General features: G+C 42.9%; 1 protein-coding gene across 1 annotated transcript; it reads left to right on the top strand.

Annotated features, from left to right (window-relative positions):
• Window positions 1-3,885: 3,885 nt before the first annotated feature.
• Window positions 3,886-12,828, top strand: TK1 (thymidine kinase 1). The gene is made up of 7 exons (XM_020814094.3): window positions 3,886-5,802; window positions 6,221-6,252; window positions 7,410-7,523; window positions 8,446-8,539; window positions 11,178-11,267; window positions 11,354-11,473; window positions 11,603-12,828. Exons 1-7 carry the CDS (start codon window positions 5,737-5,739, stop codon window positions 11,789-11,791), a joined length of 705 nt encoding a protein of 234 aa, XP_020669753.3. The 5' UTR covers window positions 3,886-5,736; the 3' UTR covers window positions 11,792-12,828.
• Window positions 12,829-13,081: the final 253 nt, after the last annotated feature.

Raw genomic sequence — 13,081 nt, 5'->3', positions numbered from 1 at the left:
AAAATTTTTTGGATTTTTGGATTTTTTATTTTTAACATTCTTTTTTTAATCAGAGAGACTGCCTGTTCTGGGTGAGTACACTACAGTATGTTTTTACTTTACTGTACAGGGTTTTTTGCAGCTCGTTGGTGGGGGGTAGGGCTAGGTGGGGGGGTTCTGAGCTCTGATGGGTCTTGCTGGGTAGATTTTAGAGTTTTAAAATGGCTGCATGCTTGCTGGAATCTTTCCTTGCTGTGTGTGTCTCTGGGTGTGTGTGTGTGTTCTGAATCTGTCTGGTTAAAATGTGGACCCATGTCTCTCTTTGTGCTGAGGAATTCTGTTGGGAAGAAAGCCTACTTGCAAGCAGGGTAAAATGGAGTTCAGAGCCATGTCTCTCTTTGTGCTGAGGAGTGTTTTTCAAGGTGTTCTGTTGTCTGAAAGGTGCTTGTTTCCTCTCTCATTTGCTGTCCCATTTCCTGCAAGTACATAAGATAACTCAATCCCATAGCACAATAATTCTATGATACTACAATGTGCACTATGGCACAAAACATTTCCTGTCCAGTGTGTCTTCTTCTCTGGTCTGATTCACAGCCCTCTTACCACATACAGTATTTCTTTCCTTCCCTCTACTTAGCCCAGCTAACATACATCATTTCTAAATGTCCTGCTTTTCTGCTATGTTCGAGCCACGTTATAATCAAGCAATTATAATTCAGGGTATTTTTTTTAATGTAATGGTCCCGGTGAGGGAGGAGGTAGAGTCTGTATTGCGCTCCGCTCCCTATGTAAAATAGTTTTAACAGTTATAAATATTTGGAAGGGCTGAGCCATAAAAAAATTTTAAATCAGTCTGAGTTTTTATAGTTAGCCGGTCACGGTGGCAGTGAAGGCCGGGACAAAATCTGCAGGAGGTGGTGAGTTATTACTAGAGCATTCCTTCTCAAGGAGATGGGTATTGGGAAACGCCTCCATTTATTTATTTTTATTTATTTTATTTATATCCCGCCTATCTAATCAACCAAGATTACTCTAGGCGGCTTACAACAATAAACAGCAACAATACGGTTAAATAAATCATACAAAGGAAAAATTACAACAAGATGAGAGAAAACTAAGGAGGAAGAAGGAAGGGTGATCAGGAATTAATAAACGGGAAAGCCTGCCGGTACATCAAAGTTTTTAGTTGTTTTTTAAAAGTACCCAGTGAGGGAGCCGCGCGAATGTCAGGGGGAAGGTTATTCCATCTTTATCCATGATGCTGATAAAGAATATCTGTTTTCCTTTCCTGCTTCAAAACAAACCAGGATAATGGACTTTTTTTACTGCAGAGCCTGAATTTATACTCCCCACTGCCATACCCACCTCTTTCTCTCCTCTGGTGGAAAGTGATAACGAAGATAATCAAAAGGGAGAGAACGACAAGCAGCAACCTTGTTTGATATAGAGACAGGGCAGTTTAATGAGGAGGTAAACTCACAAGAAGGACTAAAGACAATGCAGGAGGAACCCAAGGTAGGGATTGAACCAACTGATACTATATATTAAAACTGATCAACAGAACTATGGAAAGAACTATAGACTTTATCCTGAAAGCTGTTAAAGATCTTATCTATATTTTTGGAAAAAGTCTCCTATCTAGGGAAGATCTTTGATGGAAGGGAGAGCCTAACAACTGTAGATAAAAGTGCAGACCTGTTTAGAAAAATACCAGAAGTGACGAGGATCAAGAGCAAGGCATCCTCAACAACAATCTCTCCCAACTTTCAACAGACTGGGCAGTAATTAGATGGAAGCCTAAGAAAAACGGGAGGATTTTAAAACATTTGCTCTTTCTTTGCAATCCTGGAAAATTTGCTTAACGGTCTGCTTCTATAAAGGAAAAGAAATAAACTGGTCTAACCAAGAACCAAGTAGCAAGACATCTAAACTTCCTCTTGAAGACTCCTCCCTTACTAAAGGACCTAATTTCAGTCAAAACCACAAACAAATCTAACCAGATACAAAAAATAGTGCTACTGTTCCAAACCAAAAAATACCATCGTTGATACTGAAGTAGGAACTCTGCCCATGCTCTGTTGCTGTTTGTTGGACAGTTGAGTATTTATAGCTGTGGGAACAGCTTTTGTCTTTTTTCAGGAGATAGGATGATCAGTGTGTTTTTTGTTGTGATAAGGGGGAGAGATTATTTGTTACTGTGATTGATGGGTGTCGCTAGCTGGTCTTTTTTGTACAATGATCCCTGGTCCTTGTGGCTGGGTAGAGTTCGTTGACCTTTTACAGGCTGTATTTTTCAATACAGTGGTGCCTCGCAAGACGGGCACCCGGTTTAATGACGAAACCGCATTACGACGATCTTTTTGCGATCGCAATTGCGATCGCAAAACGATGGTCTGAATGGGTTTTTTTTGCTTTGCGATGATCGGTTCCCTGCTTCGGGAAACGATTCTCGCAAAACGACAATTTTAAAACAGCTGATCGGTGGTTTCAAAATGGCCGCTGGGTAAACAAAATGGCTCCCTGCTGTTTTCTGGGACAGATTCCTCGCTGCACAGGCAGCGAAAATGGCTGCGCTATGGAGGATCTTCGCTGGACGGTGAGTTTCAAGCTCATAGGAACACATTAATCGGGTTTTAATGCGTTTCTAGGGGCTTTTTAATTTCGCATTACGACGTTTTTGTTCTACAGCGATTTCGCTGGAACGAATTAACGTCGTAATGCGAGGCACCACTGTATTGGGAGCCAGGTCCTGTTTAGTTTTTTGCCTTCTTCCTTTTTGTTGAAGTTCTGTTGATGTTTATGGATTTCAGTGGCTTCCCTGTGCAGTCTAACATAATGATTGATAGTGGTGTCCAGTATTTCAGTATTTTGAAATAGAATTTCATGTCCAGCTTGTTAACTGTCCAACAAACAGCAACAGAGCATGGACAGAGTTCCTACTCCAGTCCTCTGAAGATGCCGGCCACAGAGACTGGCGAAACATCAGGAAGAACAACCTTTAGAACACAGCCAAAGAACCCGAAAAACCCACAACAACCATCATGACACACTACACATTGCTTTGTGGAAGGATTTTCCCGGTTACACACAGAGCTGTTTGGAAAACAGCCTGCCAGAATGCAACAACAACAACAAAAGGGACTCTCAATCGTGGTTTTTGTTCTTTCATGGGGGTAATTGAGAGCCAAGGAGTGCTATGGGAGGGGGAATTTGCGGTTCAGCAGAACTGGGAATAGTTTTGAGCATCCATGATGCTAACAAGAATGGGACTCACTGGCCAAATAAAAATGGATTTTAATACTACCCTGCATGTGTCTGTTGCGTTTGGATTCTTTTAAAGGGGATTCTACTGTACACAGACCTGGAAAAGTGTGTGTGGGTCAGATTTTCTTTGGGTAGAGTTCTTGCACCCAAGTTACCCTCTTCCCATGCCAACAATTTCAATTCTATGAATACGGAATATTAATACCTGTTGTGAAGGAGAGAAGGCTAGTGTGCCGTCCTCTACTGAACAGACCTCTGAGGAAAACCATGGCTGCATAGAGGGAATACTTGTGGAAATAGGACAGGAGGTGGTGGAATGTAAAGAGTCATTAGAAGTGTGTCTGGCTGACGAAGGGGGGGAGGAGCTGGACTTGATTATCTGGGAGGAGGTTATAAAGGAGGAAGAGAACGCGCAAAGTTTCAGAATTCTAACGGACGGAGGACAGCCAGAAAGAAAGAGTTGAGGAGTACAGATGGAGCTAGTTTTGGGGCAAGCAGGTGCTACGGGTCTGATGAAAGACTTTCCAAATCTGTAGATTGGAGGAGGTTTGTTGCCAGACCCAAGGGATTTACATACAAAGGAGGGTGATCTAGAACTGCTGGAATGGACAGTAGTGGTATACCCTCGCAACCAGCGTGGGGGATGGAGGGTGATCCGTCCCAGTCCCTCTTTACTCCATCCACAACGCGAGGGGGACTGGGTGAGACACCCATGCTGTGGGACAGTTTGTGCCGTGAGGAGCACCCCCCTGAGACCAATGACTGATCAGGAATGATTTGGACTGGCCTCTCTTTGAGAAGTGAGTTGAGGACGCCAGATGTAAAAGTACGCAGTTGAAGGATTTTACTCAGATTGAGTTTATTGGACCCCTTTGAAACTGTTGAGTTGAATTTGTTAAACAATAAAAAGACTCATGTTAAACGTTCAGAGCCGCCTCCGACTCTCCTTCCCGCGCAAGCTCAAGGTTCGCCTCCTGCCGAAGATGAACCTATTCACACCTGTTCTCTGCAACTAATCATATCTAAACAGGACTGAACTACCTTGGTACAAAGCAATTCCAGGGTATTGCTTGCTTCCTGTATCTGGAGAGGATAGAGTGTGTGTATGTGAAAAAGATCAAAACCAATGGGGTGCTGAGTCACTTTTTTCTCCTCATCCTATGAGTCTTCCTAGTACTCAAAACTGTTCCTTAGCATTCTGGAACAGATTTTGCAGATGCAAATGTTATCCGAGGAGAAAATCAAAGTGTATGTCTCTGGTGCTGTAACTCAAAAGTTAAACATATCTGAGTGCTTTAACATGAAGGCAGTGTGATTCAATACATTTTGGCTGTACCAGTCAGCTTGAACAAATTTTAGCCATGCCCATCTTCTGCATGTGATGGGGTTTATGTGGAAAAGATTTCAGAACGTTGTTCTCCAGCTGCTTTCAGGAGATAGTCCATCCTAACTTAAGAAAGAACTAAGGACTCAGAAACACTATTACACCCATACTTTCTAGAGTCTGTCTATCCTGCATACAATTCGAAGTGTCAGTCCTGATGTAGAAAGTCTTGAATGTCTTTGCACCTGCATACTTTACAAATCATCATTCTTAAAAAAAAAATCATATGCTTCCTCTTGTACAGTATAAAGAAATTACATAACAGCTGACTCATTCATAGGGTTGCTTGGTTTTGAAGGTTTCCTGGAAAGTTGTTCAGAAGTACTGTAGTTTAAAATCTCAGTCTGGATATAAAGTGAGGGGAAAGATGTTACTGCCCATTTTTTTGTGTGTGTATTAACTGCCCTAAGTTTCTAAAAGAAGGTGAAAACACACATTCTGTTAAATTGCCTGTTCAGTTATTTTTGCAAAGAACCTCAACCTTAGTACTGCAGAGCTGAAAGAGATCCTATGGATCGTCAAGTCCAGCCCCTGTCAAGGAGACACAGTGGGGGAATCGAATTCACAGACCTAGATATCCAAGAGGTTTTTTTAAAAAAAAACATAAAACATCATAGTGAAAGGTTTTTTTAAAAAAATCAACAGCAGCAAGCATTATCCAGGAATTAATTGCAGCCACGGATTGTTTGAGGCTGCAATCCTATAATACCCACTTAACTTGGCTACCCTCCAGGACAATTCTCTCCTGCCATTAAAAGCTGGCGGTGTTGAACGCCAAGGCAAAAGAGGTTCTCCAAACAACCAAAAGGGGGCACTCGCAGCAGCTCTCCGCACTCCTACTCTCCTCCCCCCCTCAGGCTGAACTAACAAGCCTTTCGGGGAGGAGATTGCCAAAATATTTCAAGACAGTTTTTCCCGCCTTGTCTGTGATTGGCTGTGGTGTGACAGAAATTCTTCTGATTGTCCGTTCAGCCGCGCGAGCCGTTCTGATTGGACATTTTTTTCTAGATAGGTATAAAAGGAGGGGCGGAAAAAGGCGCGCGCGGGGCGAGAGATTTAAAAGTGGTTTTTTGTTTTTTCTTCTGTCCGACGAAGAAGGAAGCGGAGCCATGAACTGCTTGATGATGCCCGGAGTGCAGCCAGGATCGCCCCTCAAGGCCCGCGGCCAAATCCAGGCACGTAAGGGAAGGGAACAGGAGGTGCAACCTTTAAAATCCGAGGGATTTTAAAGGTTGGAAAGGGAGTGTAGAGCTCAAGAGTATTTTAGGCTGGAACGGGAAAACAGGAAGGTTTGGGCTCCTGGCCATGTTTTTCCCGAAGCCCTTGGCTGTGGGGGTGCTGGAACAGAAGGGGAAGACAGGGAGCCCGGTTTATATGGCTGGGGGTGGTGGTGGATGGAAACAATGTCAGCCCGGCTCCCTGGCAGAAAAGGCCTTTTGATCCCCTATATGGATCTTAAAACTGTAGGAGTGTAAGAATATACACTTTGCAGGGTTGGATGAGCCCCTCATCCTATTTCCAAAATAAGGCCAATCAATCAGCTTGCATTGTTCGTTTATTTCATAGGGTAATGGACTTTCTCTCCCACTCTAGGTCATCTTTGGACCCATGTTCTCTGGAAAAAGGTACAGTATCCTTATCGGGTGGGGAGGCATGACAGGGCAAAGCGGAATGGTATACAGTGGACCCTTGACTTACAGATGGCTTGACTTACAGACTTTTTGAGTTACAGACTTCTCTGGCCACAAAATTTAGGTTTGACTTGCAGACTGAGATTTGACTTACAGACCAGGAAAAAAACAAAATGGAACAAAAATGGCCTGTTACGGGATTAATCGGTTTTCAATGCACTGTAGGTCAATGGAGACTTGACTTTCAGACTTTTGACTTGAGAACCACCTTCCAATACGGATTAAGTTCTCAAGTCAAGACCCCACTGTATACTTTCATTGGTCATCTGGATCTTAGCGTAGGCTAGGGCACCGTTGTTCTTTATCCTGGGAGTATATGTCACATGGACGCTACAAGCGCTCTAAAAGGGGCTGGCATGTATAGCCTTCCCCAACCTGGTCCTCTCTACATGTTTTGGACTACAACTCCAGCATTCCTGACCATTAGAGATGATGGAATCGGCACCCAGAATAAGGAAATGGCACCAGGTTTGAGAAAGCTGGTTTATGTGTTGTGTTGTGGCCTTCAGCTAGGTGAGCGCTCCTGCCTGCATCTCCACTGTTGTGCTGTTTCCTCTTCTTCCAAGTGTAGGAGATGGGTTACGCATGTGCAAGCATAGGGATGTCTCATAGTTTAGATTTAGCTTGTGATGGGTCCACTGTAACAATGGTGAGGGAAGGGATGGTGTGAGTTATTGTCCAACATTATCTGGAGGAACTACATATTTCCTGTCTCTGTTCTGTAAAATAGGCCCTGGCCATGAGCTTTCTTTCTGGTAGGGTCAGGAGTGGATTTTGTAATAGGGAAAAAATGATTGTTGTTTTTATAATCCTCTGTAGTGCTGCTTTCTATCTGTTGAAGAACAGCCAATGTCCTGCATCTAAGTCCCTAATGAAATTTTGGGTTCCTATGTAGGCTTATGTGTGGGCTTTTTCCCAAGTTAATAACACTGTTGTTACGTTACGCAGAGGTAACCAAGGCAGCCTGTCTTGTACACTTTCTTTCAAATGATGGCTGAGGGCTTTAATTAACAGCTGCATGACCTCCTGGCACCTCGCTGGCCTCTTCTGCATTTAATTCCCACTGGAGAACTTCCATTTTTGTTTTGCAGCACTGAACTCCTGCGCCGGGTTCGTCGGTTCCAAATTGCACAGTACAAATGTCTGCTGATCAAGTATGCCAAAGACACACGCTATTGCGTCAACGGAGTCTCCACACATGACAGGTAAATTATTAAAGACATTCTAAAGGTAGTGAAAAGGAAAGGCACCTTACACAGCCAACTTTTTAACACCATTTCCTGCTTGCTCGGGAAACAACTGCAGGTGCAGTACATGTGTACATTTTTGATTGCATCATGCAGTTATGTGACTTTGTTTGTTATAGGCCACTTAATATATTTGTATAGTACAGTATAGGTCATTTTACTATATGGCTACTGATGGATAATGATGTGAGATATATTTTACAGTACGGTGGCAGAGTCTGAGCATTTCAGTAAATTCAAATGTTTTAAAATGCATTTTTCTAGAAAGGCCAGAATCATGTTGCTTAGCATAGTAAATTGCACTAGAGTAGCCCTATTGAGTCAGTGGTGATTTGGTGAGTCAACTCCTCCCTAAATCCCATTGATTCAAATGAGCCTACTCTAGCTGTTACTTTAGCATATTAAGCCTATTTGAACGAATGCAACTTAGGGAGGAACTGACCCACTAAATCCCCCATTGATCCAGTGGGCCTGCTCTAGTGCAATTTACTGTGTTAAGCAACATGGTTTTAGCCAAAAAGTTATTACAAACCTTGACTGTGTATACACACAGACATTTCGAGGGAGACAACCCACTCCAGCGGTTGCTGGACTGTTAACTTCCATGCGTGCTAGCCTGCACAAGGAGTGGTAAAGGATCGGGGGAATTCCTGGAGAACTTAAAATTCTCCATCTCTATAGTCTACACTGTAGCATTCTGCTATTTCTTATCCTTTTTGTGATTTAAACAGTATTTTAAAGATCCTTCTTATGTAAATGACATCCAGATTTGGGAGCATTTGCCAGGCACTCACACTGAAAAACAGCTTTTTGCAATGGAGTTGGTTGATAATGCTAGCAATTGTGATTTCATGAATAATGTATTTCTTTGTCTGCATAGGAATACCATGGAGGCAGTGTTGGCTTGTTGCCTCAAGGATGTGCATCAGGAGGCGCTCAGTTCTGCTGTAATTGGCATTGATGAAGGCCAGTTTGTAAGTTCTTTTGCAACGTCTCTGTTCACCCAAAGCAGATTAGTTAAGCACTGCTAGTTTTCTTTCAAGCTGTTACAGGGGCTCAGGGTATGATTCTGCAACTACTTGTCTGAAGTAAGGCCTGCAGAGCTCAGCGGGATTTATCGCTGAGATGACATGAATAGGGTCGCACTGCAAGTTCTCTTTCATGTTGCAAAGAAAATTATTTAACATGGAGGAGGTAAGCAGGGCATATTTAACGGAAATATTTGAACTACGTCGCTAGTATGAGCTGTCTTAACATGCATATCTGTAGGGCACAGGTTCTCCAAAAAGGTTCCCTGACTCTCTTAGAGGGGAGGATGTTCCTACTTGGTTGAAACATTCCAGGGGCCAATGTATTGATAAAAGATTAAGAGGCACATTTCATGGGATAGAGAGGAGGAATGAGCTCTTGCTGCTTCATAATATTGTGATCTTAGCAACTGCAGAGCTGGAAGGAACCCTCTGGATCATCGAGTCCAGTCCCTGTCAAGGAGGCACCGTGGGGGAATCGAACTCCCAACTTCTAAGCCACTGAGCTGTTGAGCAGTTCACACAGATAGGTGGAAGGTATTTCTTATGTGGGCCACAGTGTGGGTGTTGGCATTCTTGGAAAGGAACCTAAGTTGATAAGACCTTGGTTTTGATATTTTTCTAAGCACAAAGGGGCATTAGGTAATACATAATCTAGATGGGGAGCTGTGTCTTATCTATTAAGAAATAAAAAGGATTATAGTCTTGATTTATAAATTCAAAAACCACATTAGTGGACCTTAGGAATACTAGAAAACAACCAAACGTGTGCTTATTTTTTTTATATAGCACAGGAGCCCACTGTATCTGTCACGACAGGACCTACATACTTCTTTGGCCCACTCTGTCTCTTCCCTTTCACACTTCTCCCCTTCACTCCCTTAGATGCACAATGGCAGCTGTGCATAGGTGTCCAAATGGCTTTTTTAAAAAAATCCAGATTCACAGGAATAGAGGAAGCTTAGAATACTCCCTGTGGACCATCAGAGCATGTATTCCAATTACTTCCACAAAACCCACCAAGTTAGAATCTTTGGGTGAATTTGATTAGTTTTCATACTAAACCCAGTCTTGTGGGGAAACCTTGCAAGCCTCCTGAAGGTGGGGATGCCTCCCATCCTCCATGCCAGGAGGCGCTGCAATCGTCTCAATTTCTCTATCCTCTAATGTTTCCCTTCTGTACCCCTAACGTGTTTAAGAAGAAAGAAGTTGAAGGAGGTAACAAGTTTAGGGATGTAAAGGACAGCTTCCCCTCTTAAGTCCTCATATCCTAGTATAGTCTCGTGTTTAGTAAGAATGAATGAAGCCCCTGTTTGCAAAGAAACGTTAGTAATGAGCTTCATGAGATAAGGTAATGAAATTAATGCCTAGAAGAACTATCCTATTTTTAGAATGATAAGGACATGAATGGACTTGGACAATCTAAGACTTTACAATAACTTAGCTCGGCCTTCTATCATTATTCTTATTAATAGCAAAGTATTAATATTTCAGGTTTTTCCCCCCTGTACCAACAGAAGATACCTGTTTGCAGAAAAAACTTTAGAAGTAGAATTTGAGAGAACAGGGATCGGCTGAGACAGCTTAGTAAAGGAACTGACCTTAGGAAGCACCAGTTTGGAAGTTTTCCGCTGGAAGGCTGGAAATTGCATCAGATACCTTTGTGTCTTTTCTCAGAAGAAGTGTTGTCATGTGGGTGATACTCCTCAGGGTGTGATGGTAAAATAGTAGCATTCTGAGTAAAGGCACATGTGGGGGTACTGAGATGGTTCACAAATGTTTTCACAGAATGGCTGTCTTAGGGGTTTTTAATTCATAAAGCTATTGCCTGTGGTGCGCACAGCCATTCCTTAAACATTATGTAGAACTGCAAACAGATGAGGCTGTACGGCAGGTAATTTCATAAAGAGTTTAATAGGAAGTAGAATTGGAGGGAGGTCTGATCCTGAACAAGGAAAGTGACATTTTGAACCCACAATTTTTTTAGTGTAAACACATTAAAACAGGTGGCTGTAACTTTAGTGGAGTCCAGAGACTTGTTTCTTGTCCCTGTATCTTCCCGGCCACAGCTGGAAGTTGTGAGGAAACACTTTCAGCTTTTCAAATCTGCATTTGGAATAATGGTGCTTTCTTAGTGCTTCTGGGGATACATTTCTGTCAAGGTGCTTGCTCTCTGCATACATACCTTTATTTACAGAGAAAATGTTTGTTTAACTGTGGCATGCAACAAAATTGACAGCAATGGGTGCTTCAGAAGGACAAGAACAGCCTGGGAGGTGGTTCTTATAGCCATTGGGCATATGTTAAACACCAGCCCTGACCTAAACTGGCTCACTCACCCCCCACACTGCAAGGACACATCTTAACACACAAGCCAGTTAGTGGGGCTTGCTGAAACAAGTTTTAGTGCAACTATGGAAATTGTTAGGAACTCGCACGGTATTTCTCCCTTGCATTGACTTGGGAAGGGTGGTCAGTCCAGCACACCAGGGAAGTGGGCAGATTTGGCCAGGCTGTTCTGTGGGTCAGGATGACTCATTTTCTGGCAGAACAGCAGCTTTATTCCACCTCTTTTTCCATCTAGTTTCCCGACGTCGTTGAGTTTTGTGAGGCCATGGCCAATGCGGGGAAGACGGTCATCGTGGCTGCCCTTGATGGGACCTTTCAGAGGAAGGTAAGCATTTCTAAATGCTGGGTTGGATCTTCAGCTGCTTTGTGTCTGAACGTAACTCGGTGATACCTCTGCTTGTTCTGTTGCAGGCCTTTGGGAACATCTTGCAACTGGTCCCCTTGGCGGAGAGTGTGGTGAAACTAAATGCGGTCTGCATGGAGTGCTATCGTGAGGCCTCTTACACCAAGAGGTTGGGAGCAGAGAAGGAGGTAAGATGCCAGTGTTCACCTTTGCTTCTTAAAAGTGTTTCTCTTCCTGACGTAGCGCAGACGTCACTGCTATAAATGGGAGGCAGGTGACCTAGAAAGTAACTTGGAGCCCTTCTCTTGTCTGACCAGGTAGAAGTAATAGGAGGGGCCGACAAATACCATTCTGTGTGCCGCGTCTGCTACTTCAAGAAACGACCACAACCGGCAACAACAGAGAACAAAGAGAACCTACTGAGGGGGAATAACCAGCTGGAGATCACTGCTTCCCGGAAGGTCTTGTCTGCTTGTCAGAATATGCAGTGGAGCTCCTCAAACTGAGTGAGGCTGACAGAGGACTATCTCCGAGGTGGACTTGATTAAGGAACTGTATACCTGTTTTAGCCTTCTGGCTGTGTTAAAACTTGTGTTATAAAAGACAATAGCAGCGTAGGAGGCAAAATTGGCTTTTGATACAAGGTTGAAGGACAGTAAAAAAGGTTATTTAGCTGTTCCATGCTACAAATGACAAACCAATGTATTGGTGCCTTGGTTTCTTGGGGGAGGAGATTTCCTAATGTCACTGTACTGCAGAATTGGTGCTTCCTCTTGCATAAACCTGCCCTGAGATGTTTTCTTCAGAGTTCAACTGTCACAGCGGTGTGGAGTGGGCTGCACTTACTAAGAAAGCCTGTTTCATAGTGAAACAAAATCAGTCTGCTCCCCAAACTCGGATCTTTTCCTGTTAAGTCAGTGCACGCCCTCATCATAGCCCACGTCTGAATTGTAGCATCAGCAGACAATGAAGACTGATTCTTAGCTTGGCTGGCTAGACTTGGTCCGTTCTGTATCACACCGATTCAGTATTGAGTAATTGTGTGTGTGTAAGTGCCAATGTCTCCAGTTCTGTGATGTTAAGGTATATATGGTGACACTAGGGCCAAACAGGGCAAGGCATTTTACCAGCTGCAATGTATCTAGAAATGGGCAACAAGTAATACTTAACCACTGTGTTAATTTGGCTCTAGAAATCTGTATTCCACAGCAGGTCTTTAACTTCCTTAATTTATTCAGGTTTCCCGGTAACATCAATCATGTCTTATTGTTTACATAACAGATGTCCCTTAGGTACCTACATTTAATACAACCTTTTGACAGATTGATCTTACTGCTGTCTTTGTGTGATGTACAGTAGCCGTTTACTGCATTCAGTCCCGCAAACCCTTTTGCTTTTGCACTTAAATGTGCTCTAGGGGTGTTTGACTGCTCATCCATTTCCTCTGGATGGCATGAAAACATGCTATCTTTGTCTGTAGTGATTATTAAAAGGAACAGAGTAGTTTTAATTGAATGGCTGTCTTAATAAATAAGTTAATATATATTTGTTGTCCATCATTTATCTGTTTTTGCTTCACTTATTAGGACTTGGCTAACAAATAAATATACCTCTTCTGTTCTTCACAAAAGAATTGTACGTATAGAGCAGGCTAGCTGGGTGCTTGTCTGGATAAGAAAAAAACAACAGGAGGCAAAAATAGTAAGAAAAAAGTATATATCATTTGCTTCTTCTGCTAGCAAAAACATACCCTGCTGCTTTTTGCAGTCTGCATCGTATTCCAAACCTGGAATCTC

The sequence above is a fragment of the Pogona vitticeps genome, chromosome 2 (genome assembly GCF_051106095.1).
Source record: "Pogona vitticeps strain Pit_001003342236 chromosome 2, PviZW2.1, whole genome shotgun sequence".
NCBI lineage: Eukaryota > Metazoa > Chordata > Lepidosauria > Squamata > Agamidae > Pogona > Pogona vitticeps.
This window is presented reverse-complemented; position numbering and strand designations above follow the sequence as displayed.

Excerpts from the sequence above, each read along its gene's own strand:
- TK1 (XM_020814094.3), top strand. The coding sequence starts at position 5,737 with ATGAACTGCTTGATGATGCCCGGAGTGCAGCCAGGATCGCCCCTCAAG. Across the intron at positions 5,803-6,220 it reads AGGCCCGCGGCCAAATCCAG|GTCATCTTTGGACCCATGTT; the intron begins GCACGTAAGGGA and ends CTCCCACTCTAG. Across the intron at positions 11,268-11,353 it reads ATGGGACCTTTCAGAGGAAG|GCCTTTGGGAACATCTTGCA; the intron begins GTAAGCATTTCT and ends GTTCTGTTGCAG.